Below are 27,150 nucleotides of genomic sequence, written 5' to 3' on the forward strand. Positions count from 1 at the left end.
ATATCGTGCACTCTGGCTGTATGGGACCAAGATTTACTCTAGTAAGCATACAGAAAATATAGAACTTTATTTGAACCAAATGTGTGAATGAACCTTCACTTAACCCTGTTACCCTTAACAAACACACCAATCCATATGAATTTCAGAAAGATCATGTGAAAAAGAAAAGTACATTCTATCTTCTTTCTTTATTTTCAATGATATGTGTGTGTGTGTGTGTGTTGTCCAAGCCCTGGTACATCCAACACTGCAAATCTTAAACAAATACACTACTGAGACAGGTAAAAGTAATGATTTAAAACAAACAGACTCTCATCACCCTGGGCCGGTTGCCCAAATAGTATCTTCTGCAGCCCAAATCCCAAAAGAACCGCACTATTCCCTTTTTTGGTCCAGTTTTGGCACCAATCCAAACATCTAGATGGGAATCTTCAGAGTCCTCTGCGAATCTCCCTAGTGCTCTGCTAATCACAGATGAGTGTAGACACCAAACCCCAGTGACTTTAGATCACTGGCTGTCACCTTGAGGCCGTTCCCCAATGCACTCTCTCAACGACTTCTTCTTCTGTCACTAGCAATTAGCATAATCTGCCCAGGCTGGATCCTTGAGGGAACGAGAGGGGAGTAGACTAGCAACAGGTGGCTCAATAAGGGTTGGACTGGCTGTGTAGTTCTGTTTTTTCTTCTCCCTTTCCCTTTTTTTTTGTTGTAAATCTTGTATGAACAGTGCAATACAGGTTGACCAGCTAGGGAGAAAGAACCCTCCTACCAAGTTGGAGCCGTAACCCTAATAGTCGTGACGCTGCTGCAAATATCCACCCGCTGGAATCCCCTAGTGCTGACAAGGTGCCAGGGGGCAGAGAGAAGAATCTATTCTCCTTTCGGTTCCCCCCTTCTCCCTACCCTCCCTCCCTCCCTCCCTTCCTCCCTTATCTGATCTGTTCGTCCCGGAGAGTCGCAGGAATACACAAGGGAAAATCTGGGAGCTGGAGACCCAGCCGAGGAGCACCTGACCCAGGCGGCGAACTCAGCATGGGGGCTTCTCATGGGAAGAAAGTAAGTGAGCGTGTGATTAATGTAGTATGATTGTGTAGTTATTAACGGAAAAAGTTCTCTTGCTCATCATGGCCTGTACGTATGCATGAGATGTAAACACAGACAGCAACCGATGTTTATGTTAAGATTATAAAAATGTGTTGCACAAATTCATTTTAAATATAAGCACATTGTTAAGTAGGTGGGTCTTTGCTACAAATATTTCAAATGTTTTAACATCTACTGCTCATACTACAATAATAATAATAATAATAACAATAATACAAATAATAATAATACAATACATAATTTCAATGAAGAAATAAATAAAAATTAAAAATAGAAAAAAATAATATAAAAGAAATTAAACATTAAATAATAATAATAATTAAGCATGTTTAATCAGTAATGCTTTATTTATGTGCTCTTGATTTTTTTTTACTTTATTTATTTATTAGTCACTATTCCCCCATATGTCTCCAAACGTCCACCACGTCTATCAGAGTCCACAAATATTTGAGCAATGAGGAGGGCTGAGTGTGTAAGCAGGGTGTGACGTGCTCAGAGCGTGATTCAGAGCTGAGAGCTGCATGTGACAGCTGACAGCTGCTCTTGAATGGACTACTGAAGGATTATGGGATGTCTAAGCGGCTTCTTGTTACCTGGAAGAGTTAGATCACATTCGATTTTCCAGTTAATACTGGGCAAAAATGAGCAACACACAGTTAGATAAAATGAATCGAATCTAGGTTCAATCTGTTGATTTCAGTTGAGATCAGCTGAGTCTTGCTGTAAGACTTTTAGACTGCTGTTCCTAAAATCAATCGTGTCTCAACAAGTGAATTTCGCTCATAAATGAACAATAGCAGTACTGATATCCTCTTACACATTCCTCCGGGATCCAAGTTGTTCCAGGCCACTGCAAATGAGGCATCCTGTAGAGAAAAAAAAACTCTGGGGGACAGCACTGTACAAATTGTGACTGGATATAGTGATATATTAATTAAATCGTTTGAGAATTCAAGTACAGCAAGATTCAGTTCAACACTAGGCCAACTGTATACTCATGATGTTTGCAGCTACAGGCCATACAAAAATAGTGATTTTTAATAAGAGCACATAAAGTGGAAGTGTAGGTTTATACATGCATGTCATAGCATAAAACAAATGCAACAGGGTGTGTGGGGATTTTATTGGGAAAAATGGACACATATTTCATGAAACTCTTAAGAAACACACCCTGTGTTGATCAGTGGTAAAATAATTTAAATTCCAACTGCTCCACCTAACAAGCTATATGTAAGCTTTATTTGAGCTACATGTTTAAAAAATTGATAGGGTAAATCTTTACTTGAACCCGCATGGGACTCATAGGATGTCTTGGATGTCTTGTGTTAAGACCAGTGTACTAAGCCAAAAAGCAGTGGTTTGCAATCTTACCTGGAAAGGGCTGGTGTGGGTGCAGGTTTTCATTCCAATCAAGCACAAGCCACACCAGAGTCTAGTGAAAGCCGAGATCAACTGATTATGGTGGAATCAAGTGTGGCTCCTGCTTGATTGGAACAAAATCCCTGCATCCACACGAGCCATTTGCAGATTAGATTGGATATATCTGCCATAGAGTCCCCAACCTCTAGAGTCTAGGCCAGAATCCTAAGCCGTAGAGTGCAAGTTGACTTCAGATGTGGAGTCCCAAAGAATAGAAGCCAAGTAGAATCCACACTCCGAAGCGTAACATATTTTTAGATGTGTACAGTCTAAGTCAGGGCCAGACTCTCATGCCATCAAGTCAGAGTCAAGTCCAGTATGCCAACCTCGAGAGCCTACAAATAGTCCAGAACTACTAGCCAAAGTGTATTTATAGATTCATAGAGAGGCTAGAATCCCTGTTTCCAGAGTGTGAGTTAAGTCCAGTGTCCCAAGTTGAGTCCAAAGTTTTAATGCATTTTGAGTCTAAAGTCACAGCAAAAATGCATGTAGAGTAAAATGCCAGATAATCCAACAAGACATAACATGGGAATGTATCTGTTACATCTATCATAATGTCAGCCTCAGACACTCCAGCCTTGGCAATACTGACCAGCTTATATTTTTATACACTTTTTTGGTCACAACCTTCAGAATGTTGAAGTTTCCAGCGTAAGGCTTATTGAAGCAAAAAGTAGCCATGGCATTAAAAAAAAATCTTCTTCTTCTGAATTCTACTACCATTCTCTGTGCAAAAGTATTCAAAGGTTTTCAGAATAGCAGTTTGTTGCCATACAGATTGTGGGAGTGCAAGGTTTTCATTGATATGACAAGCTGAGACAAAGAGTGTGATTGAGTAGGCATCTAAGCAGCAGAAATAGAAGCAAGCATGCATATAAGAGACAAACATAGTGAGAGAACATTAGAAAAGAAGCAAGTGAGCGAGCCATAGAGAGAAACGAGAAGGAAAGAGAGAGTGAGTAGTGCTACAGAGCTGAAATGTCAGTACTGTAATTTCATCTGTGTGCCAGCTTCCGGGCAGCTTGGCATGAGTTGAATAACTCAGCTACCCCTCAGAGTGCTGGCACACACCCCCACTTCGTGTGCCTCAATTACAGAGTACAGAATAACAGCACAACATCTATTCAACTATTTAGGGCAACTATTATATTTTCAAAAATGTAAAAGGCCAAATCATCAATATTTTGAGTGTAGTTACTATTCTAATGTCAATAGAAGCTACAGGAATCACTTCTGTTTGTTTATTTGTTTATGAATTTCAAGGCATCACCTGTTTGCATAGATAAAAATGTATATATGTGCATGGTGTCTAGCTTTCAGGCAAGATGTTTGTAACAGGGTTTCTGATAGTCAGCCTGGTATGTTCCAGTTAGGAAACACAAGCCATAGAGTCCCAGATGAGTTCAGAGACACTAGCCAATAATGTTAAGTTGATTTCCAAGACCAACACCACATAGTCCAACCTGAGTTCAACCTGAGACCCTAGCCACAGAGTTCAAGTTGTATCCAGAGACCCAAGCCATGAAGTCCAAAATGAAGCAATAGACCCAAGCCATTTAGTCCAAAATGAAGCCAGAGATCCAAGCCATTGAGTCCAAGATGAGGCCAGATACCCAAGCCAATGAGTCAAAATGAAGCCAGAGACCCAAGCCATAGAGTCCAAGATGAGGCCAGATACCCTAGTCAATGAGTCCAAGATGAGGCCAGATACCCAAGCCAATGAGTCAAAGATGAAGCCAGAGATCCAAGCCATAGAGTCCAAGATGAGGCCAGATACCCTAGCCAATGAGTCCAAGATGAGGCCAGATACCCAAGCCATGGAGTTTAAGGTGACACCAGAGACCTAACTAATCAACTAAGATAAAGCCAGAGACCCAAGCTAATGAGTCCAAGATGAGGCCAGAGACACAAACCATGGAGTTTAAGGTGACACCAGAGACCTAAGCCATGGAGTTTAAGGTGACACCAGAGACCCAAGCCATGGAGTCCAAGATGAGGCCAGATACACAAGCCATAGAATCCAAGATGAAGGCAGAGACCCAAGCCAATGTGTCCAAGATGAAGCCAGAAACCCAAGCCATAGAGTCCAAGTTTAAATCATAATATCTGTCTGCAGAGTTTGAGCCAAATCCAGAGTCAAAGGTTATAGCATCTTGGTTGAGTCAAGTGTCCCATCATAGAGGCTGGGTGGGTTTCAGGGCACCAAGCCATTTTGAATTTGAGTTTGAATCAAGTCCATAGCACTAAGCCATAGTCCAGGATAGCAAGCTGTTGAGTTCTTGTTGAGTCCAGCGTCCTGAGCCAAAAAGTTCAGTTTAGGTCAAAAAACACAGGATGCAAGTCCAAGTCTGGAGGCCCTATCCAAGGTGTGTTTTAGACTTATACAGTGCGCATCAAGGCCAGAACCCCTAGACATAAAGTCTGAGTCAATCATGAGTACCAAGCAGGAAGGTTTGTGTTAAGTCATAAAGTCAACCCATAAAGTCTTAGTTGACTCCAGAGTCCTGAGCCATAGAGTCTGGGTTGAGTGCTGAGTACTAAACCAGAAATTTCACCAGAGTACCAAGCCAGAGAGTTCAGAGTACCAAGAGAGTTAGACTAAAACTAAATTCTAAAACTACATTCTACTAAAATTCTACATTCTGCTTATGGTTTGGGTTGAAGTGCAGCATGGAGGTCCTGAAACAACAGAAACAGAATGGAGATGTGGTTCTACACATCTCCATTCTGTTTCTATTGAATCAGGACCTCCATGCTGCACTTCAACCCAAACCATAAGCAGAATGTATTATCATTAATTTATCTAATTAATTTATATTACGTGGGTTTCAAATCAGACAGAATCCAATCCAAGTTTAGGCCTGAGTTATTACTGCCAGCGGTGGTGTGTACACTCTCAACATTTTTGGCCGCTAGCACAAGGAGCGGCTATTGAGCTACCGCTACTGGATTATTAGAAATAGCTATTATCAAGTCAGTGTAAAATTATAATGGTTAGATGATTAAATTCTTGGTTCAGTGGAAGGAATGATAACATGTGACTGCCCTTCTATATTTAACTCAATGCCTCCTGCACTCAAGATCAAGTGCAGTGAAGCAGATTAAGCCAATCAAAAGCCTTTCCAAATGATCCACCAGACAAGCTATAAATAATTCGCTTTAACCCTAAAGGAACAAATGTTTACACTTCAGACTCTTGGAAAACAGATAGAATGGCTATAGCCTTTTGCTGTCAGATTACTTATGAGTAGTAATAAAAATCGACTGCTATGATTTATACTCCTGTGTAAGAAAGTGTATTACACTACAATTGGTTGTTTCTTTCATTCCCAATATATTATTACATCTCTAGGTCTCTTTTCATCACTTATCACTTACATAATCTGACAGTAATACACCAGAAATCTGAGTCCACTAACGTGAACTTTTTCATTTCGTAAGTTATGAATATTTTACCAAGCCGAAATGTATTATTCAAACATTCACGATTTGAAACTGAGCAAAAAAAAAATCCATTATTGTTTGATAAACCCTCATAAAATTTAAACATATCAGATTATCAAGTCTGAACATTAGTTTCAATTTTGCTACGAGATCCAGCCACCAAAAACATGATTATTTAATGAATTTTATTCCTCGAAAATGAATACTTAGTTGATACATAATATTTAATAATACATTAGTTAAAATGGAGGTTTATTCATGGTTCTAGTTCCTTTAGGAATGCTTGTATGATGTAAAATTTATTTTAATATATTTATATTAATTTTTTTTCCTTGTAAAAGCATTGCAGCTGATGTAAAATCACATATTTGTACATGTAGACGTTCAGTGTGCAATGTTTTCACTAAATAAACTTTATTTGTTCTGTTTTATTTTTTTTTAAAAAACATCTTTTTTAGCTGTTACTTTATTTTGCTTGCTGTAGTTTGCTGCTAAACCAATGAAATCACTGGCAAAATATCTAAAAGAGCAAGCAATAAATTAAGGATGTGTTGGTTTGGCAAAATAATTAACTTAGGGATGTTAATGGTAGAAATGACTACGCTTTAAAGTGATATTTTTCAAAGTAGAACTAAAAACAAGACTTAAAATAACTGAGCAAAATATAGAGAGATAAAAAAAAAAAAAAAATTAAAAATAGATGAAAAATAAGACATAACAGAAAAAATACAGAGCTAAAAGCAATACAAAAAAATATAAATAAAAAGAGATAAAAACCTGACTTTAAAAAATTGAAAAAAAAAAAAAAAAAAAAAAAAATATATATATATATATATATATATATATATATATATATATATATATATATATATATATATATCAGCAAATAAAATCAATCCTAACAAAAATATATACTGAATGTATTTTATTATAAACCTTTCCAGATCCAAACCAAATATTTTCACACATCAGATAAGTGTATTAAATGTCTCAGATAGCATTTTTGTATTTAAACACAGCATTCTTCTCAATTAAAGGTCTCAGATGAATTCCAATACAAGACTGTCATCAGAGACATATTCACTGTTTTGTGTTGTTTAAACAAAGCATCTCTAATGAAACATGTATTATCTATAATAGCAGCTGCTCTCATTATCATGGTGTATTCACATCAAAGACTACAAGGATCATTAAGAGCGTTCTGTCCGACAAAGCGCTGCATTGTTCTGTTCTCTTCTGTTCCGTTATTTACAAAGCACAAGATTTCGTTAACTTTTTTCCCCCTCAGCTCAGACACCTGATGAACCGTACGCTTTAGTGAACCAAATTTAACATACCTTTACAGAAATGCGAATACACCAGAATACACAGGTCTAATACTCTAGGATTGAACACAATGTAAGGCTTTTTTGCTTTTTTTTCTTCTGTCACCCTCACACACCCTGCCTCAAGCCAGCTGTACCCAACCAACACAGATGGTGTGTTATATCACCCACAAACACTTTCACACACAAACAATGGTGGTGTCATGGAAGCTTTTGAAACAGCGATACTGTATAGTGATATAATAAATCTGATTGGTTTGAAGGTGTTGATTAATTTACAGGAGTTTTGACAGCACTTCCTTTCGCAAATGATGTCACACGTTTCTAATAATGGTCTGGTTCTAATACGATGTTGTTTCCTATTAAATGTAACTATAAATGGATAAATAGTATGAATAAATTGTATATGGCTTTCTTTAATAAATGAGAAAGTACATTTTTGCTATGTTGATATGGTATGATATAAGACTAAACTACCTTTTATAACGTAACATGATCACTAAACAGACATTTAGCTTTGCTTTACAAAGCCTCAATTCTTCATTTTCTGTGAAAACACAGCACTAACAAGATGAAGAATCAGACGTTGACTCAGGAGGTAAGAAATGAACGTTGACAGCAGGGAGTGAATATCAAATACAAAACAGCACACTTAATTTAAGCTTACTATTTACTTTAAGCCACCATGATTACTGATTATGACTAATTTAAGCTATAAAACGTGGCATTGCTTTAATTAGTTCCTGTTTTTCTATAATTACCCTGCACACGATCTCTTGTTACCAGCTTGTCTTCTTGTTTTGTAATACCTAGACTCAGTTCACCCTTTGTCCACCAGGGGGCAGCGTTGTTTCAGGTACTGAGAAAGCGTCTCAGAATCAGTAGGGATTACTAAACTTTTTGATATTCAAACTATGACCTTAATAACGACGTGTCCTAGGGCAGGATATGAAAGAAATATTTCAATAAGTGAACCTTAGAAGGGAGTAACAAATACAAAACAAGGATAGACAGAAAATCTTAACAAAGATTTAATCCCATAACATCCTCTTCGAACACACTTTGAATATTTCTTCCAGTATTATATCATTCTTTTGTATCTATGTGACTAAATGTCTGCTGCAAGACATCACTTTTTTATTTTTTATTACGAGTCTGTAGCCAAGATCTGAAACATGTGTCCAAACATAATCCTAAATCCAGCACCAGGCCACATGCCTCCCTGGAGGCAGATTAAAAATTGCACACTGATGTGTATTAAAAAATACTAATACAACGTTGCAGTTGAATTCTTGAATTTGATTGGCTGAAAGTTATGAAGTACTTTTATCTAACAGTAGATCTAGTTGTAACATTAACGATATTAACTATATGAATATAGCACTTGTTGTACATGTTATTGTTTCTAGAGTATCCGTGTATTATGTCTATTGTGTATATACAGAAATACTGTCAGCATTTATGATGTTGTTGTTGTTAGCTGATACACCTAGTGGCTGGGAGGAAATGAAAAACAGTGTTGTCACGTGTAGTATGACTTGGCAAAAGACCAAATGGAGAGATCCAAATGGTGAAATCTAAATAAACGTGTAGATAATAATTGATAGACATTTTTCCCATATTTTTAAAAATTCAACACTAACCATCCAGTTATGCCATGACTAATGCAGGTTACATAACCATTAAGGTGGTTCTTTATACACAAACCTACACGTACGCACACACATACACAAATCCACACATCTGTACATAAACATCCTGCTTATACAACAGCACACACACCCCTCATTTGATGTCATGGCCTGCAGAGGTGCAGGAAAGTTACTGCTTCTTTCATCTCATCAGGAGAGATCATTACTGACTCTGTCCTTCCTCTCCTGACCGAGACGTTCCCCCCACAGACAAGCTTTAAAACTCATTACACCCACCAGGGGACTGGGGGACTGTCTGCGTCCTACCTTCCTATGTCATTAGAGTCTTGATATTTATCTAGAGATCTGCATGTATCATATTGTATCATACACATCATCATCATTCTCTATTCAGTACAGTTCAGGTTCAGGTGTGCTGCCCCTAAACCGTTGATCCGTACTTGTGTTCTCTGTTCGGATCCGTGAGTAATTAGCCGGCCGCGTCTCCTTCCTTTGCATGGCCTCTGCTAATTGTGCATGTTGCCTGAGAAACCTGAGAACCTTCAGCTTGAGACCAGAGCGCTGGAGCATGGCTGAAATCTATAAAAAGCCTTTTTGTTTGCTACTTATTAGCGGGATGCAATGTCGCCTGCGAACGCCTGTTTCCGAACAGAGTAAATAAAACATCGCCAAGATCACACAGGGACAGGAGAGGAAAGGTCAGGTGGCCACGACATCTCGTAACCGGACCCCGGACGGTGGGCTGTAGCGTCTAGGTTGCCTTGAGGAACAATGAGGTGTTCTGGCTGCCGTCACGCTTCACCGTTTTTGGAGATGTGAGATTGCTTTGGCCGGCGTTTTCATTCTGCGGCTTATTGCAGAGAGCAGCTTTGATTTCACGTCAACCATGAGATCAAAAGCTGTTTGCATATACAACTGTATATATACACTGTATAATGCATCTGGCCTTGAGTTATTTACAAGATATGAACAAATATCTTGCTGATCTGGGTCTATATTTTTTGCCTGTATTTAAAAAAAAGATTCAAGCCACAGAAAAGGAAGTGAGAGGCAGGATGCAAGCATGTAAACTCAGCATGTACTTTAATATAAGGTCAAAAAACAGACAGGAAGCTTCGAAGAAATATCCAACTGAAAAACAAAGAGAAATGTGGAACACAGACACTTGGAAAACAGTGCAGATATGACATCACTAATGCATGATAAGACTTCACAAAGAGACAAAGAAACGGCATATAGACTAAGAGAGACTAGCTAACACAGAACAGGTGATCACTATCAGGTAACACTCCAATGGCAGGGCTAGAGCAGAAGATGGAAATATAAACAAAAGCACACGAAGTGAACTCGAAACAAGGTGAAATACACATAGCAGAAACAGAACACAGCATTGATAACTATGTCAATGCTGACGGCTGTATTTAAGTGCATTTTCAACTAACCGTTTCCATCTTCTTGCTTCTTTGATGCAACTAGACATGTTCCACTCTGGACCTTCTGATTCGTTTCCATAAGCAAATTATCTTCACCGTGCCATACCATAATATTCCACACCATACTTAGGCACGCTATAAAGGTGGATTTATGCCGTAAAGCCGATTACAGGGTGCAAAACCTAGCACACGATACAGCTCTAATTGAATCAGAGAAAAATCAATCGGTTGTCGTTTTGCATCTGTCAGGCCATACAGTAAATCTTCATTTGCACCGCGACGGGCTTCGGCTCCTCGCAATTGAGCTGCGCTTAGCTCCTCTAAACACAGATCGACTCTCGTTGCCTGTAAGCTCATTGAAATTCGACTGCCTGGTTATTAGAGCAGGGCTTTGGATCTTACGCCCTCGTAGCTAGCCTTCAATGCTCATAATGCGGCTCAAGGCCTTGAGAAAACATGCAAATCCTCTTTAAACACAAGAAAATGGAGTACATTTCAGTATAATGGGTTTGTTCATTTGTGAATCAGGGCCTGTTTAGAGGAAATGGGTTTTATTTGCCTGTTATATTTTGCAGGTGGTAAATATTTGCCCGGGGCTGCGGTGTGATTATTGCTGTTTGGATGGGATGTACTTGAGGCAGGAAAGAAAAAAAAAAATTGTGGATATTGAATTGTCATATCGCTGTAATTGCTTAGATTACAACGTTATATATCAAAATACTGTGCCTCAGTGGGTGCAAGTGGATTGTCACATAATAGTCATCGAAAATCATTTGGTAAACATAAATCTTGGGATTGTAGTTGACAAAAAGGATTTTTTTAATAAAAAAATTTTCAAAAAGAAGCCAAGATAGACTTTCTAAGAGTCTGAGGGTCTATGATGTAAATAACTCTCTGTACAGCTTGCTATGCCACTTCTGAAGCTTTATCTTTGCCTCTCATTTATTTTGCATTATTATATCAGTCTTTGTTTATTTTTCATCTCTTGCTTTGATGTTACATCATACTGCACTTCAGAGAAAAGAAAAAAACATGTAATATTCTACTTCAGTCCACATTTTCTAGCCCTCAGGCTTAACAGTAGAGGCTTGTGTTTAAAGACAGTGAAAAAAAGGCCTTGAAGGCCTGAACACAACACAATGAACAACACAACACACAAGGGCTTTTTTTTACACTGCGCTTAACCCAGGGTTATCGTCATTCTAAACCCTGCTTTTAACCCCGGGAAGTAGAGGAGCAGCTTCTATTAGCATGGCTTTTGAAGTTGCGGTGCTAAAAGTGTACCATGTGAAATGATGGGGTGCTAGAATGTAAGGGCTGGATGATTAGTAACAGATATTTAAACAGAAATTTGTACAGTGTTAGAAAGAAACGCTGCGTGTTATGTTGCAGCATTTGAGGGAAGCGTTAAGCAAACTCCATGGGCCGCACTTTACTGGACTTAAAGGATACTTACAGGACTTAAAGGATACTTTTGATAGATACTGACCACTGCAGACCAGCAACACCCCACAGGAGCTGCAGTTTTGGAGATGTCTAGCCATCACAATATGGCCCTTTGTCAAACTCTCTCAAATCCTTCCGCTTGCCCATTATTCCTGCTTCTAACACATCAACATTGAGGACAAAATGTTCACTTGCTGCCTAATATATCCCACCCACTAACAGGTGCCATGATGAGGAGATCATCAGTGTTATTCACTTCACCTGGCAGTGCTCAGAATGTTATGCCTGATCAGTGTATCTAAAGAACTGAGTGAAATAATTGTGAAATCTGGATATTGATACCTGATCAGGTGCAGAAAGGCAAACATTTTTCCTTACTGACATGATGAAAGCATGAGACAAACCATTATTCAAAGCGGGCACACTCTGTATTTATACAATCATATACAAATAAAACGTTTAAGTTGTTAACCCCGGGCAAAGCATGTTCGGTGTGAAACGTCAAACACGATAACCCAGAACTCTTTTTACACAGACTACAGCAAAACAAAAGCATGGGAGAAAATCAGACATCTGGAATTCCTTCAGATAATATAAGTGTTTTCATTTCAAACGTGTACTTAATTCTAGCACACCATACAACTTCTAAAACTTGCTAGTATGCTTTTTATTCTGATATTACAACGTCCAAATAACTTCTATCCGTACTTTACAGAGAGTAAAGGAAGTAATACAAGACAGTAGATGCCTTGTGTATAGCAGAGGCACCAAGCATGAGCAGGTTTCCCATAGCAACCGCTAAGCAGCACCAACAATATCCATTCATGCTGGCCATCTAAAAGACTGTGTTCTGGGCTCCAGCTAAGGCCCTGAGGCCTTGGGCTTTATACAGCAAGAATGTCTGGGAAAGAGAGAGGTAGGGGGTGTTAGAGAAGGACGAGAGCATGCTTTGCGTGCTTTTGTTTGTTGGAACTCGAGAACAAACCTCAGTCTGAGGCAGCAAGACGATATACTGTGATGAAAGGTATGAAAGTTACAAAATGGTCCAGGGATGAGAATATGAACTTATTATATGAGGACTATTTTGCTGAACTTTATAGATGTATAGATAGAATTTCTACAGACAGTCTTTCCTTTCAAAATTGCCACCAACTTCTTCGGTCTTCTGTCCTTCAGAAAGCAGACAAAAGGAGGGACGTAAACGTTAGCTTTTAACTGCTCATGAAAAATGCACAGGGCACTAATGAAGTGCAGCTGCATTCTTTACTGTCACATACATGAAGAATGGTTTATTTATCACCTTCTGACCGATCAGAATCCAGCATTCAAAAGCAGTGTTGTATAAAGTACAGTGTATTTGTAGCAGTGTTGTATAAAGTACAGTGGAACCCCGTCATACGAATACCCTTACTTACGAATTTTCACGTCAAGTATTTAAATTTCGCAAGAAATTTGCATCGGCATACAAAGCACTTCCGCCAAACGAAGAAACTTAACCGAACCAAACACAAGCTAAATTGCATGTACGTCTGGGAGCCGTTCAAAACTTGTTTGCGCTAGTGCAAAGCCAAGCGAAGGCAACCAAAGCGAGTTAATGAATTCTACAATTTTTTTTTCCAGTCAGCGAAGGCTGTTTTGAAAGAGTTGACCCACGATATCAATGTTGCCATCAGCATGCATTCAAAAGCGTTTTTTAGTTCTGTTTACAGATGTTGGGTGGTCTGTTCTATTTTTTCACAAGCTTGGTGGCATGACTTCCTGTGAGGATCCTTGACTTGGAATGCTTGGCTTGCCATACAGTTGACATACGCTTCGTATTGGTAATATTGCTCATATTTTTGGGTGGCTGAAACGGATTATCTGCATTTACATTATTTCTTATGGGAATTTCACAATACAAATTTTCACCTCAAGAAGTCGCCTTCAGAACCATTTAAATTGCCGAGGGTCCACTGTATATTTTATTCTAAAATTTAATTCTGGCCTAGCAACACCACTGCTGTAATGGTGTTTTATAGGTGACAAACCAACTGGTCTTGTGCTCTGACAATTCCAATATCGTGTTTCCAAACTTCCATACATTTCAGGTCACTGAAAACGAGAATCCGCACAGGGAGCAACACGCTAAGGTGGTGAAATGAGTCATCTGAGAGCCTCTTTAATAAAATACAGACTCCACTTTAGGGTTCTCTGATTTGTGGCTACACAGATTTCATCACTTATTGGCTGAACCATTTACTGTTCTACAGGGAACCTCTAACAGAGCCATAATGTCATGTAATGCCTTGATGTCATGTAATCTTTTCATTACAAATTGAGGATTAAAGTCTTGCACAATGACAGAGCACCGTGGAAGGGCAGCGAGATCCTATTATGGAGAGTATTATGTAACAGTTAATTGAATTGAAGCATAAGAGAGGACCATTAAAGCCCTGAGGTAACAGCTGGGATTTATATATAAAGCCTGTGGTTATGGATAGGAGCGATGTGAATCTGTAGATCAAAGCGTGTACATGCACTGATAAACAGTTACACAATATAGCGTGATATTTAACGCGCAATATCGTTAGCCTGGTCCGTATGGCATACGAGTGGATAGCTGAGAGCTGTGCTGTGAGAACAGGCAGGATTGAATTGTGTACACTGATCGTATGATTCCAAAATAATCCATAATCATAAAGTGAGGGTCAAAAACCAAGAAATGTGAAGCGAAGACTTGCAAAGGAATACAAAAACGAATAAGGGGATAAACACAGAACAGGTGCTCACATTAGGATAACAAACCACAGAAAGTACAGATTTAGAGGCAGGTCTAGAAACAGAATTAAGGCCATGTAGCGAACTATAAGCAAAAGTAATTGTTAAACTAACAAGTGGAAGCACCGAGAGAGCAAATTTGGGACAAAATGTAGCATTAGTGCCCCAGAGGTAATGACTGTCATATATAAAAGTACCCTAAGGAAAAATGTTTGCTTTAGTATACTTATAATATTTTAAATGCTATAAAATTGATAAGTGAGATGAACAGTCAAGATATCAATAGTAGACATTGACAAAAAAAAATTGAGGTTATGTTTAAACTATTTTGAAAATTTTCCGGAAATTAAAATCTTCCAGAAGAGCTAACATGAACTTTTTAGTGTGAATCGACCAGATCTTACTTCCTTCTCTCTCTCTCTTTCTCTCTCTCTCTCTTTCTTCAACAGAAGGCGTATAACATCAAGCAGCAGAGTGTGAAAAGTGGAAAACACGTCAATGGCATGGGTGAGTCGGCACTCGTGTTTCTTCCAGAACAATACTGGCTCTGCGATGCAGTTTACGCTGGGCCCACTGAACCATAATCCTCTGCTTCACATCCCCTTTGCACGCAAGTTTCAGAGAACTGACTGCTCTTAAATAAATAGCCACATACTGTAAGTACAAAAACATGCAACCGAATTCCAAAAAACCTTTTATGGGGGAAAAAACAGAGACTCCCAGTGGATCCAGATGTCAATTTTCCAAGCTCAGAAAGATACTGTTTCAGTGGAGTTACTGAATAATGTAGGGGAGTTATTGATTAATATACTTTAAAAGTAACTGGACTTTAAACGTCTGTATATTTGGAGTGTAAGTATGCATGCATAAGCGTAATATGGTTTAGTCTTACCATATATGGTCGATACAGTTGGGTTTTTATAGTAAATAATGTTTTATGAGTAAACAAACCAAAAGAAAAAAAAGAAAAATAATAAAGAAAGATGAATGGACATTCAAGAAATCTAGATCCAAGAATTCATAGTCATAATTTGTATTCCTACAACAGAACTAGAATTTGCATACTAGTTGCAACTGACACTTTTCACACCTTGTCCAGGAGGCACATGCATCAGTGACCAGAATTCATTCCTAAATAATTATATAACCTAAGAAAATTTTTTTAAAAAAGTAACTATAATATAGCTTGAAACTTGATCCCATAACATCTTTGAACAAATTCCAAACAATGTTGCTGGGCATTTTATACAAATTATATCATAAACCAAGTGTCTCCTAAACTTCTGTATAACTTTTAAGTATGTGATTGATATTTAAGCCTTAAAGGTTCACAGCATGTATTTAAAGCTTCATTCCTTAAGCTTACATAATCTCTGGTAGCCAGAATAAGACGACTGTATGTGTACTGTAAGAGCAAGAGTTTGTGGGAGTGTGTATGTGGGTGTGTTTTCGCATTGTGAATGATAATAATGGAACTCTGGTGACCAAAATTAGATACCAGTATAAAAGTCAGCGATCATGTATTAATCCCCCTATATATAATCCCTTTCCCTACTGAGAAAATAAACTGGAGAGTGCGAAACAGAGAGTCGGAGGGAGTGACAGAGTGTTTTGCTGTGTGAGTAAAAGCAGAGGGAGGGCCCTGACTGTGGAATGCCCAGCGAGTCATGTGACTGTTTACATCTGAGAGGAAACCGAAGAGAGAGGCGCGAGTGTGAGCAGCGCAGGAGAAACGGCCTGTGCACGCCCACATACGCACTCACACGCAGACATGTAGGCTCTCTGAGCACCCTACACACATTCACACACAGGAAAACAGAAACATAAGGATGGATCAGCGATTAGGAGCCGGTTTGTATCCTGACAGTCCTCCTAGCAGACCCAGAGATGTGCTGGTCAAATCAGGTAAGATGATCTACAGCAAAATAACAGCCTCACAACCCAGATTTATTACGATTATACTAAAATAATGGCAAACTGTGGGGATTTTGTTTGTGTTTGAGGTCTGAAAGTTTTTGTGAAATGGGTCTGTCAGCCTGAGACGACTTTATGCACAACTCCAGCAACAGCAGATTTCTGCAGGATCATACAAAAAAAAAAAACCTATGAGTCATTTATGAATATACGCATGCATACTTGGATCACAAGCACTCGTTCATTCAAACATTCATTCGCATGCAACTTCTTCAGGGATTTTGCACAAATTATAATTTCCCTCTGGGCTACAAGCAGGAAATGAGACTAACAAGGACAGGATGCTGAAAACTGTCTATCATCTAGTCTTAAGAGCATAACAGAGGACGACAAAACATTACGAGAATGAGTTCAAGACACCATATTAGCTTTTGGATTTCGTCGCTGCGGCGATTTCGAAGCCACTGTGTGACTAAAACCTTTGCTGAGAACATCAGGGAACAGTTAATGATTACAGTCCATGTGAAGACTTCACAGAAAGGTTTACAGAGGTCAAGCATGACTTTCTTGGTGCTATCACTACACAAAACTAAGGACTTCACACAAAACGCATGAGATAATAACGATATACGTTAACAAGCAGAGATTCTTTTCTTTCTTTCAGCACTATAGTTTATTTAAGTGTCACTTTGGTCTGGGTTATCTCTTTGGATTGACCTTCTTTAACAGTTAATTTATGCTCAGGGCATGTTTACTTTTGGAGAAAAAGCACAAGGTCCATGTAGTCTGCTTTATCCTGTAATGGGTGACCCTAATAAACTGCACTGAGCAAATTTACACAGCTAGCTGGAAGCGCTGTCTGTGTTAACACACCTTGCAATGAGAGAAAAATACTCAAGTCAAGTCAAGAAGCTTTTTATTGTCATTTCATCCACATATAGCTGACGCAGTACATAGTGAAATGAAACAGCGTTTGTCCAGAACCCTGGGGAACCCTTGATTATAGGAATTAAATCGTGAAAATGACTTTTACTTATCCATCGATCAGCTTAGTAACCGATTCTCAACAACAAATGGTTTGCAACTACCTTTAGACCCCAACGCTACTGAAAACTCCATTCTTATTTATATGAATAAGACAAGAACGTAGATTGTGATTGTTGATATAATAAAGTTATCTATAAGGAGATGTTTATTTAAAACATTTTTTTGGAAGGGTCAGTACTTTTAAAGCTGTAACTTTTCCAACTCGGAAAAGTTTTCCAACACGAGAACATCCTCAGTGTGGAGGAGTGATATCTTGAAGAAACTTCAAGAAAGAGAAAATAAATGCTAGTGATGGAATAACTCTTCATAACTGTTATTACCCCATTTATAACAGGAACTAACTAACACTAAGGTTTGCTGTTATAGGAAAATAATCAACTTCTAGGCGTTAACAGTTATTTGGACCACATATTCTTTTCCTTACATCAACAACATAACATAAAATCAATCAATAGTGTCCACAGAAACAGAATATGAGCGATAACTGATCTATAAATGATCTACTAAACATCAAGATCTTTATACTGGTGAGTGCCAAAGAAACTGGGACAATTCGATAGTCTGTTGTTCATCAGTATTAAACTTTGACATCAGTAACATTGATCCTTTTAATGAAGTACCATAGCACTAGTTAAGTTTGTATAGAATATCTATTAAACATCAATAATAATAAAGTAGGAATAAAATCCGGCTTTCCAGTGGGTTTGACATTGGACTACAGGTGCACAAACTTTCCAAATAAAGCTGTTTCCTTCTTTTAAAGGGAACAGAAGTGTAGAAAAGTACCCATGGTAATAATATTATGTTTGTTGAATACTATTCAATATTGTCTAATTTCCCAAAGGAAACATCTTAATAGTGTTGTAATAAAGCTAATAAAGCAATAAGCCATGAGAGCGAGCGCGAGACACTGATTTTATCACGGCAGAAAGCCGGTAACTTAAACAGCGACAGAAATAATAATAATATAAGATCAAATCTTAAGAAATTAATTTTTTAATTATTCGTAATAATAGCATTAAATAAATTCTGTTTCTGTGCAAAGCTTCTTGCCTGTTAATAAAAAGCTTTGGTTGCTAGGCAACATGAAAGCAGAAATGAGAGTATTCTATGGAGAGAATAATAGTTTTTATTGGTTTAATAACGAGTATTGCAGTTACTGAGATACAGAGATGTGTGTGTGTGTGTGTGTGTGTGTGTTGAGGATTTTATAATGAGGCTCAGCCAATCTGGTTTTAGAACCGAATCTACTCATGATATTCAAATCTGCTGATTTTGAAAGCTGTATTATTTGTTTGTTTGTTTGTTTGCTTGTTTAAAAAATTAGCTGTGGAGAGTGTTGCGTCTCATGCTTGGCCAGAGGTCAGCTTTTGGTGCGGGGTGGACTAGGGGAAATGTGTCCCCCCACAAGTGCCTTTGCTGCACTCCATAACACACACACACACACTTACCTACCTCATCATTTCCCCCTCCCTTGGGAGGAAGAATTCTGGGCATCCCCATGACAACAGCCAGTTGCCAACAGCCCAGTTTGTGTACAACCGTAGGAGGAAATAAAGTGCTTGGAAAGTCTTTAAAGAGCCTCCTTGTGTCAGGCAGTGGTGATAAAACTCTGTGCTAAATACTAATAAATCACCTCTCACAGCATGAACAGCACTCACAGTAAGTGACAGTAAAAGGGCAGAACAAGTTTAACCCTGAGAAGTCTGCACTGCGCCTACGGATCACTTCTTTTTCTTTTTCTTCTTCTGAATAATACATGACTCATATTCAGACAGACTTTTTTTTCTCTCTGAGATCTGCAGATTCTCAGCAGATCTGGCTTTTCAGAGTCGTACCTGCGTTTTATAGTCACAAAGATGTGGAATTAAATTAACGTTTGTCTGTTCCTGAAAGCAGACTCTGGGAAGCAGACTTCCTTTACTGGACACGTTAACTGACTCCCAAGGTCTTGAGGGAGGCAGCTAAATGCATTACAGCCATAAAATGGAAGGATATTAACTTTCAGAACAGATGCAGCAAACTCACCGCCTCTGCCCTGCATGACATAGATATCTAATCAATGAGGAGATAGATCCTGCCACGAAAGAGCAGTCGATATGCCGGGAGATCCTGTGACTCCATTCTCTTCCTCTTCCTTTTTATTTCCATAGCACCATCTTTCATGCTGTATTACATGCTGTTTCTTCTCTCTCTCTCTCACACACACACACACACACACACAGACACACAAACATACATATATGCTCTCAGTAACTCTTTATTCAACTCAGCAGAAAAATACAAAATTTCCTTCACACACACACACACACACACACAATGAACTGAAATCAATATTTTACAGGTATTTCAATTGACTTGCATTCTACTGTAGCTAAATATCTAAACCTCAAAATCTCAGTTGCTCAGTACTAAAATATCCCCAACATTTTTTGTCCAAAATAAATAATTTTACATTTTTCCCTCATGGGGACCAGCCAGTGTCCCTACAAGGTCAAAACAGTATTTTCCCATCATTACAGGGATGAAAATATGGTCAAACATCCATCCAAAGACATACCACACCAACTGGTCTTACTCCCACCGGGTCCACATCAGAAGCAGCAGATATTTTCTACATGGAGTTTTTATAACCCTCATGAAAAACCACATTCTCATTAGTCATGACCTTTAATAAAAAGGAAATGACCAGGCTCTTAAGGGAAGGTTACAAGCTTCCTGTCAGTGACCTTCGCTCTGATACCGTTACTCTGATTCCATCTGGAAAAATAGATAGATGTTATTTCACGTGTTTTACATAAAGAGTTGAATTTGGCATGAATAGACTGATCTTTTCCTGCTCTTGGATTATTAGCACAGCGTTTCTCTGTCTCGTTAATTTGGTGAGTTTAAGCTAAACATTTGCTGACTTTCTGGGAAAATTCCATGACCAAAATGTATTGAATTAGACAACCTTGTCTGTAATATAGTCAATAAATTAAGTTATTATAGTTCTGCATTTGAGTTCCAAAAGCTAATGTTTTTAACTATAGCTAGCTGATCAGCGTCGTGCAAACTTCAACACAAACCAAATCATCACAGTCAACTCCAAATGTGTGTTGAGATCTGTCTTTCGATTTTGGTTTTCAACACTGAATCACTTGTTTTCGTTAGGACATAATGCTAGCAAGAGACTTATTTCAGAGAAGGGAAAATGTTTAACATTTTAAAATTGTAGCTCTTCGTTGCTTTATAGACATATGTACAATTAATGATAGGACATTATAGCTATAGGCTTTGCTTGCTTGTTAGCTCCTTGCTTAATTGCTTGTTAGCAACAAAGGACACCAAACATATCTTTGCAAACCGACTTCATTTGAGGGGAAATGATGAAGTCTATCATTGTGTGTTTGAAAAGATTGCGTCACGTATCACTCTCAGAGTCGGATGCAGCTGCAGGTAAAGATTAGTTTTAATTATAAACTCAGGCAAACAGTCAAAAGAAACTAGCAGACTAAAAAAAAACATGTGACAGACAATAGTCAGGTGAGCTACACAGTAAAGTCAAAGCAACGTGAGGACAGAAATTAGAATCAAACCAAGACTTGGTGATGTCGAATACTTTGTAGATATTAGATAATGTGTGTTCAATCAGTACCTTAGTGTCTGAGAAAGGGAAAGTGTGCTTGTGGGGTGGGGTTTGTAGTCCAGGGCGGGCCATGTTTGTTCGCCAGCCACAACTTGGAGCTGGAGTGCTGATATGGTGACATGGTGACAGGACGTACTCAGGATTGTTAGTGCTAGCTAATCCTGGTTCAGGACAGAAGTCAGTATTTCATTATTAGAATAATCATGTCGCCTGATTACATTTAGTTGGTTTGATCTGACATCATTCGTAGAGACAATATCTATCAGGAATGCAGAGAGAGTGGGTAACAGGAACACATGACCACAGCTAAGTTCTCGGGTCATTGTGTTACCAAGAGGAACAGTTGACGAATCCTGCTATAAGAATCTAATCTAAAAAAACCAAACCGGTACAAACCTTTACAGGATACAGCACCTATCCATCATCATCTTGTGCTTTGATTTAGGAGCGAATTTTGCTCCTGTGGAATCCATTGTGCTCTGCTTTTAATATTGAATAGCGTAGATCGTCTCTGGTTCCTCCTCAAAACCCCTGCCATTGTTCAGATCTGGCTTCAGAGCATATGACACCCGATCTTTTTCCACTGTCACTCGGCTAAGGATCAATTCTCCTTTAATATCTTCCGTCCGATGAGGACCGAAGGAGTCTGTGATGCTTTGCGGCCTGTAGGGCTCTCCGTAAATGAATTACCCTTAAGTTGAGCTGAATCAATAAGTACGCCTGAGGTTGAAATGGAACCGTTTAGATCTGTAAATTTATCTAACGTGGCAGATGAGGAACTAGATGTATTTTTATATCATCATTTATTATCTGTAAAAGCTTTTCCAATTTTGATATCCAGTAGATATCCTGAAAAAAAAGTGCTGGACAGGAATACGTTTAAAAATATATTGCATTTACAGACAATGGTTAGTGTAATACTGTCTTGTTATGTACCATTCCCGAGACTTGAGTGTATGTGATATAATGTGGATATACTGAGTGATCCTGGTTAAGATGGTTAAGGTAGAACAGGACAAGAACCAGGTCAAGATTCTGAAGCTCGTCACCAGATAAGTGTACCAGGCCGTGAGTCGCAAGTGTGGCGTCTGAGACTGAAACTAGCCTCGGTAAGCAGAAATCACAAAGCACAAGTAGTAGCCTTACATCTAAATGAGTTCTTACTCTCTGACCTAAAACCACATTGCTCTTGTATTTTAGTTTCCTTCATCTTAAATACAACACTTTGGTCTGTAATAACAAGTACTGTGGTGGCATGTTAGAGCCCCGTTTGGATGTGTAAATTGCTGGGTTCAGCAGACAGGAAATGGATCTCAGGAATTTCCTCTAGAATCCGAAGAAACATAAACAGCCAAAAAAAGCTAAAGTGTTCACCTGCTAGTGCTGGATAGATCTCTATTTTCTCTCAATCATTCTCATATGGAATCACTCACAGGCTATAGTTACGTTTGGAAATGCCATGAACCAGTGTGTGTGAATCTGACAGGTTGTGTTTTAGTCAGTGTAGGATGAATTTCTTTTCTAGCAAGACAGTTATTTCAAGGGCAAGATGGATTAATTCATAGATTAATATCTTTAGATTTATTTCTATTATTAATGTCTCCACAATGGTTATTAGTAATTAGTAATCATAATCTTGCACTTGCAAATTCATAATAATAAGGTTTTTGGGGTTGTGTCCTAAAAACATACTCGGAAAGCTCAGTCAGAAATACAGTAACACAGGGCAACATGTAAAAAAAACATGAAGCTGGTGCTCAACAAATGACCTAATATTTTAATAAACAATGAATTTTACATGTTTTTTTATCACACCCAGCTTTAAGATGAAAAACAAGTGCAATTTCTGCAGCATTACAGCTCTATCCTTTGGCTCAGTTTAGTTGCTAAGAAACCAAAATGTGTCAAGATTTATTCACATCTTTGTCACTGCAGTTGAATCATGTTCGAGTTTTTGATTGCTGGGTTGTCTTTTGCCTAAATGAACCACATAAATGTGCCATGTTTTGATGACTAAAACACTCTATATAAAGGCACTGACTGATCACCTTACACAGACATTCACTACCTCTCCTAAGCAGTAGATTACTCAAGCATGAACTTACTGTTTAGATATCATATGGTCATCCTGTAAGCCCTGTCTTTTTAAGATTATAATTTAAATTCAATAGCTTTTTTGTTTAGCACGAATGGCTTGAGTTATGCTATTGCATTATGTAATTAACTCTCTCACTCTCTCTCTCTCACTCTCTCTCTCTGCCTCTCTCTCTCTCTCTAGCCTCAGCATACGCAGACATCCAATGGGAACAGCCTCATCAGCCTGAAATAACATATGATGACCCATTGCGATGCCCACGCAGGAATATCCTCCCTGTGGCCAGCTATGCCCCTCATCCCGATTATGTGCAAGGGGACGAGGATCTCATCAAGCCCAAAAAGCTGATTAATCCAGTCAAAGCTTCTAAAAGCCACCAGGAGCTTCACCGAGAGCTGCTTATGAACCATAAACGGTATGACAGTACACACACACACACACACACACACATGAATATACAATGACATTTACAAGTTATAATGAAGTCTAAATAATACACTCATTAAATCTTATAAAACACTTCTTAGGGTATGTGTGGATGTAGAGATTAATTAACTTATTTATTTATTTATTTATTTATGTTGAAGTATGTCCTGATATACAGACTCTCTTTCTAATGCTTTCATTACTTTTTGACCATTTACTGCACAGTTAAAGAAGGGAAATTATGTATTTAGATCAGTGTCACCCAGACCAGAGCTGGTGGCTCAGTGGTAGGTTTCTAGCCTACCATGTGGAAGGCCTGGGTTCAATTCCCAGCCAGTGCCCACACCCCAGCCACTGGATGCAGTGCTAGTCCTAAACCTGGATAAAATGGGAGGCCTGTGTCAGGAAGGGCATCTCTGCCAAGTTGTTTTGCAGACCAGTTGGTTTGCTGCGGTGACCCCTCAAACACGTAGGGAGCAGCTGAAAAATCAACAATATCCAGTGTCACCCAGATGAGGATGGGTTCCAGACTGGTTCCTCTCAAGGTTTCTTCCTCATATCATCACAGGCCATTGTTATATGCCCTATACAATTAAAAATTAATTGCATAAAATCCGGCTTTTATTAGATATGAAAAAAAAATGCAAAAATAATGCAGAAAAAAACAGCAGCAGATGGTTTGTACAGCTGTCTCTCGGAGCTACAAAGATAGCAACCTAGATATACTGTAAACATGAAGAAGGATAAAGAAAACTCCAAACTAAAATCTGATCTGAGGGTTAAATCTAAATGCTGCATATTGCATATACTGTACAGTACTGTATCTGTAAACACTGCATGAATCAATTATTAATGTTGCTTTGCATGACATGTACATTTACTATATGAACAGTAACTATTTATAAATAATCGATGCTCTTATTGAACATAATCTTGCATAAGAATGCATCATGGTTCTGTTTTCTGCGTTCAAGCACCGGACTGGAACTAAACTCATGGCAATCCATGAAAGACAGAAACATGCTCTGTAGCACTTCAGTACAGGCAGAAAGGGGAAATCCTTGACTAAGTAATATAAAGTGAAGACATGATAGAGAGCTGATTAAGTATCTGAACAGCTCAGCAGGGGAGCCGCGTAGAAACAGTCCTGCTCCTCCTAACAGCTGTATATACAACAGCAAGACTCACAGACCCTAGGGACCTCTTGCTACATATTTCACTTCATTTTTCACTATAGCTTCCCAAAGGAATGATCTTACTCAAAACATACTCTATGGATAAAATTTCTACTAAAAAAAACAACAAAATGTTTATCTTGTCGTTTTATTTGAGATCGAGTTTGACATGAATCTTCAAAGTTTTATAAAGAAAATAAGATGTCATTCAAAGCAAAAATAGCAAGAGGAATTCTGAGACCCAATGAAAAGCTCTGTCTTTTTTTTTTTTTTTGTGAATAAGCGTTCTCGACACGAGTTTCACAGTTGCCTGGGAACCACGAGCTACAACACCTACCCCCTTCCAAGCCTTAGCACTTTCTCAACACAGTCGTTCTCTGTGTGAAGACAAGGACAACTAAAGCGCCTCCGCTTTAAACTGGCCAACATAGGCACCTTTTATCCTGCCATTCTCTCCGTCTTTGACACATTAAAGAGCATTTTAAAAAAGAGTCCCAGTCAACCAGACAAGAGCAAGCACAGTGGATCTGTTCAGCTCTTACTTTCCCACTGTTTTGCATTATGGCATTTGGGTCGGACGCCGTTATCTAAAACGGGGTCCTGCGAAGCCTACGTAGGTAACAACACTCTGCTACCCAAGCGGCCTCTTGGGGCTTATTTGCATTCCTGAGACGCAATTTAAAGGATAGATTTTGATGCGCTGCAAAAGAGTGGACAGTTTAGAAAGATTTTCTTCTGTACTCTTTCATCAGTGACAGGCATAGATGGGAGTTTAAGTAGGGTGTAGGTGTGTGTGTGTCTATGTCCATATCCATGCTACAATAGGCGAGGATACATAACACTAAGCTGGCACTGAGCCACCATTGCCATTAGGCAGGTATCTGGTTGGACACTTCTGGCACCTGAAGTCATTTTGGCCCTGGAAGACTTAAGAGAACACAGTGAGGGCACTCCACGGGGAGAGAAAAAGAAAGTGAGAGATAACAGCAACAGGATATAGTCTTTTAGCCTAAGTGGCAGAAGAATTGGGTCACTACTAAACGGTGCCCATCTCTCCTTTTGAACCCTCTGAAGATAAGGTTTTATACGGCTCGGCTCTTTAGAGAGGACGGAGACAGAAGACAAAAAAGTGACAATGAAGGAGGGAATGCGGAGGACAGAGACTGAGTAGAGCTTACCTTTTTTTTTCCCAACAACTCGTCCTTTATTTATTCTCACGATACACGCTTTGGGAATAGTGTAATTTGTATCATTCATGATAACTGGGACGGGGAAAATGACATCAAAATGGTCTCACATGGATAAGGTTTGAGCTTCTTCAAACAGTTTATCACTTTCTCTTTCGCTTAAATACGCTAACTGCTGCTTTAACTTTGAAAATACAAAGTGTCCTTTAAAAAAAATACTAATAATCTGTGCTAATTTGTAAACAATCACTCAGTTATACTGTCTTCTGTTTTGGTTTTTACCTGTACTGCAAATCTACTGTCACATGATTCTTTACGGCTTGCAGAGCAACAAGATTATCGAAGAATTGCCTGCTGACTAGCATCTCTCTCCATAGGTAGCATCTACGCCTGCTAGAAAAAATTATGCTAAATGCAGGACATTATTAATCCTGGAAAATGTCACTGTTAATCATATTCACAGAAAGATTTCATATGAACAATGTAAACTTGTCAAATTCACCATTTTGGTGCAACAGTGCTGGTGTTTCTCAATATGACAGAGCGAGTCCATGAGAGATTGATTAGCATTCAGTGCTAAGTGTTGCTTATGCGTACAGCGTATTTTTGGTCAGCCGAATTTTTTTAAATTTAGCAATATCTGAGGAAAATATTGGTGTTCCATACAAAATGACCTTCTTTCCATCATCATTCTGCCTACACCTTTTGAGTTAATGTACCATCGATGTGTCTGTGTGAGCACGAGCCGTCCTCTGGGTCTCAGGGAGCAGGTCTGGAGGCGGCTGCGTGTCTAACTCGCCTCATTACCCGCGGCTCTGTTTGTTTGTTGTTGCTGTTTCCATGTCTCCTTCGCTTCACGGACACTATATAAATTAGGAGGGATGCTAATTACAACACGCAAACTGCTTTTCCACTTCTAAGCACATTCGAAGCCTCCTCCCGGAGGAGGAAACAGGCTCACACCTAATTTAATTAGCAATCAGCGAGGGAGTGTGTCTGTCTGCATATGGGCTTCAGCAGATCCCTAACCATCTAATCACCTGGTATTGACGTATTCTCTGAGATCGGAGTTGTCACGAGAACAATCGATAATCTCAT

The 27,150-nt window shown here is 38.8% G+C and overlaps 1 protein-coding gene across 2 annotated transcripts in view; it reads left to right on the plus strand.

The window, feature by feature from the left end:
• The first annotated feature begins 755 nt into the window (after positions 1-755).
• Positions 756-27,150, plus strand: part of si:ch211-236d3.4 (protein FAM107B) — a 30,178-nt gene continuing 3,783 nt past the window's right edge. The window contains exons 1-3 of one of the 2 annotated variants that reach the window (XM_058373884.1): positions 756-1,056; positions 15,030-15,087; positions 23,448-23,679. In XM_058373884.1, coding sequence (XP_058229867.1) covers positions 1,033-1,056; positions 15,030-15,087; positions 23,448-23,679 — 314 coding nt within the window. In that variant the 5' untranslated portion in view covers positions 756-1,032. Of the gene's footprint in view, positions 1,057-15,029; positions 15,088-16,216; positions 16,486-23,447; positions 23,680-27,150 lie in introns of those variants that run through there. The other variant, XM_058373883.1, reaches the window with a different exon arrangement.

This window comes from Hemibagrus wyckioides, linkage group LG21 (genome assembly GCF_019097595.1).
Source record: "Hemibagrus wyckioides isolate EC202008001 linkage group LG21, SWU_Hwy_1.0, whole genome shotgun sequence".
NCBI lineage: Eukaryota > Metazoa > Chordata > Actinopteri > Siluriformes > Bagridae > Hemibagrus > Hemibagrus wyckioides.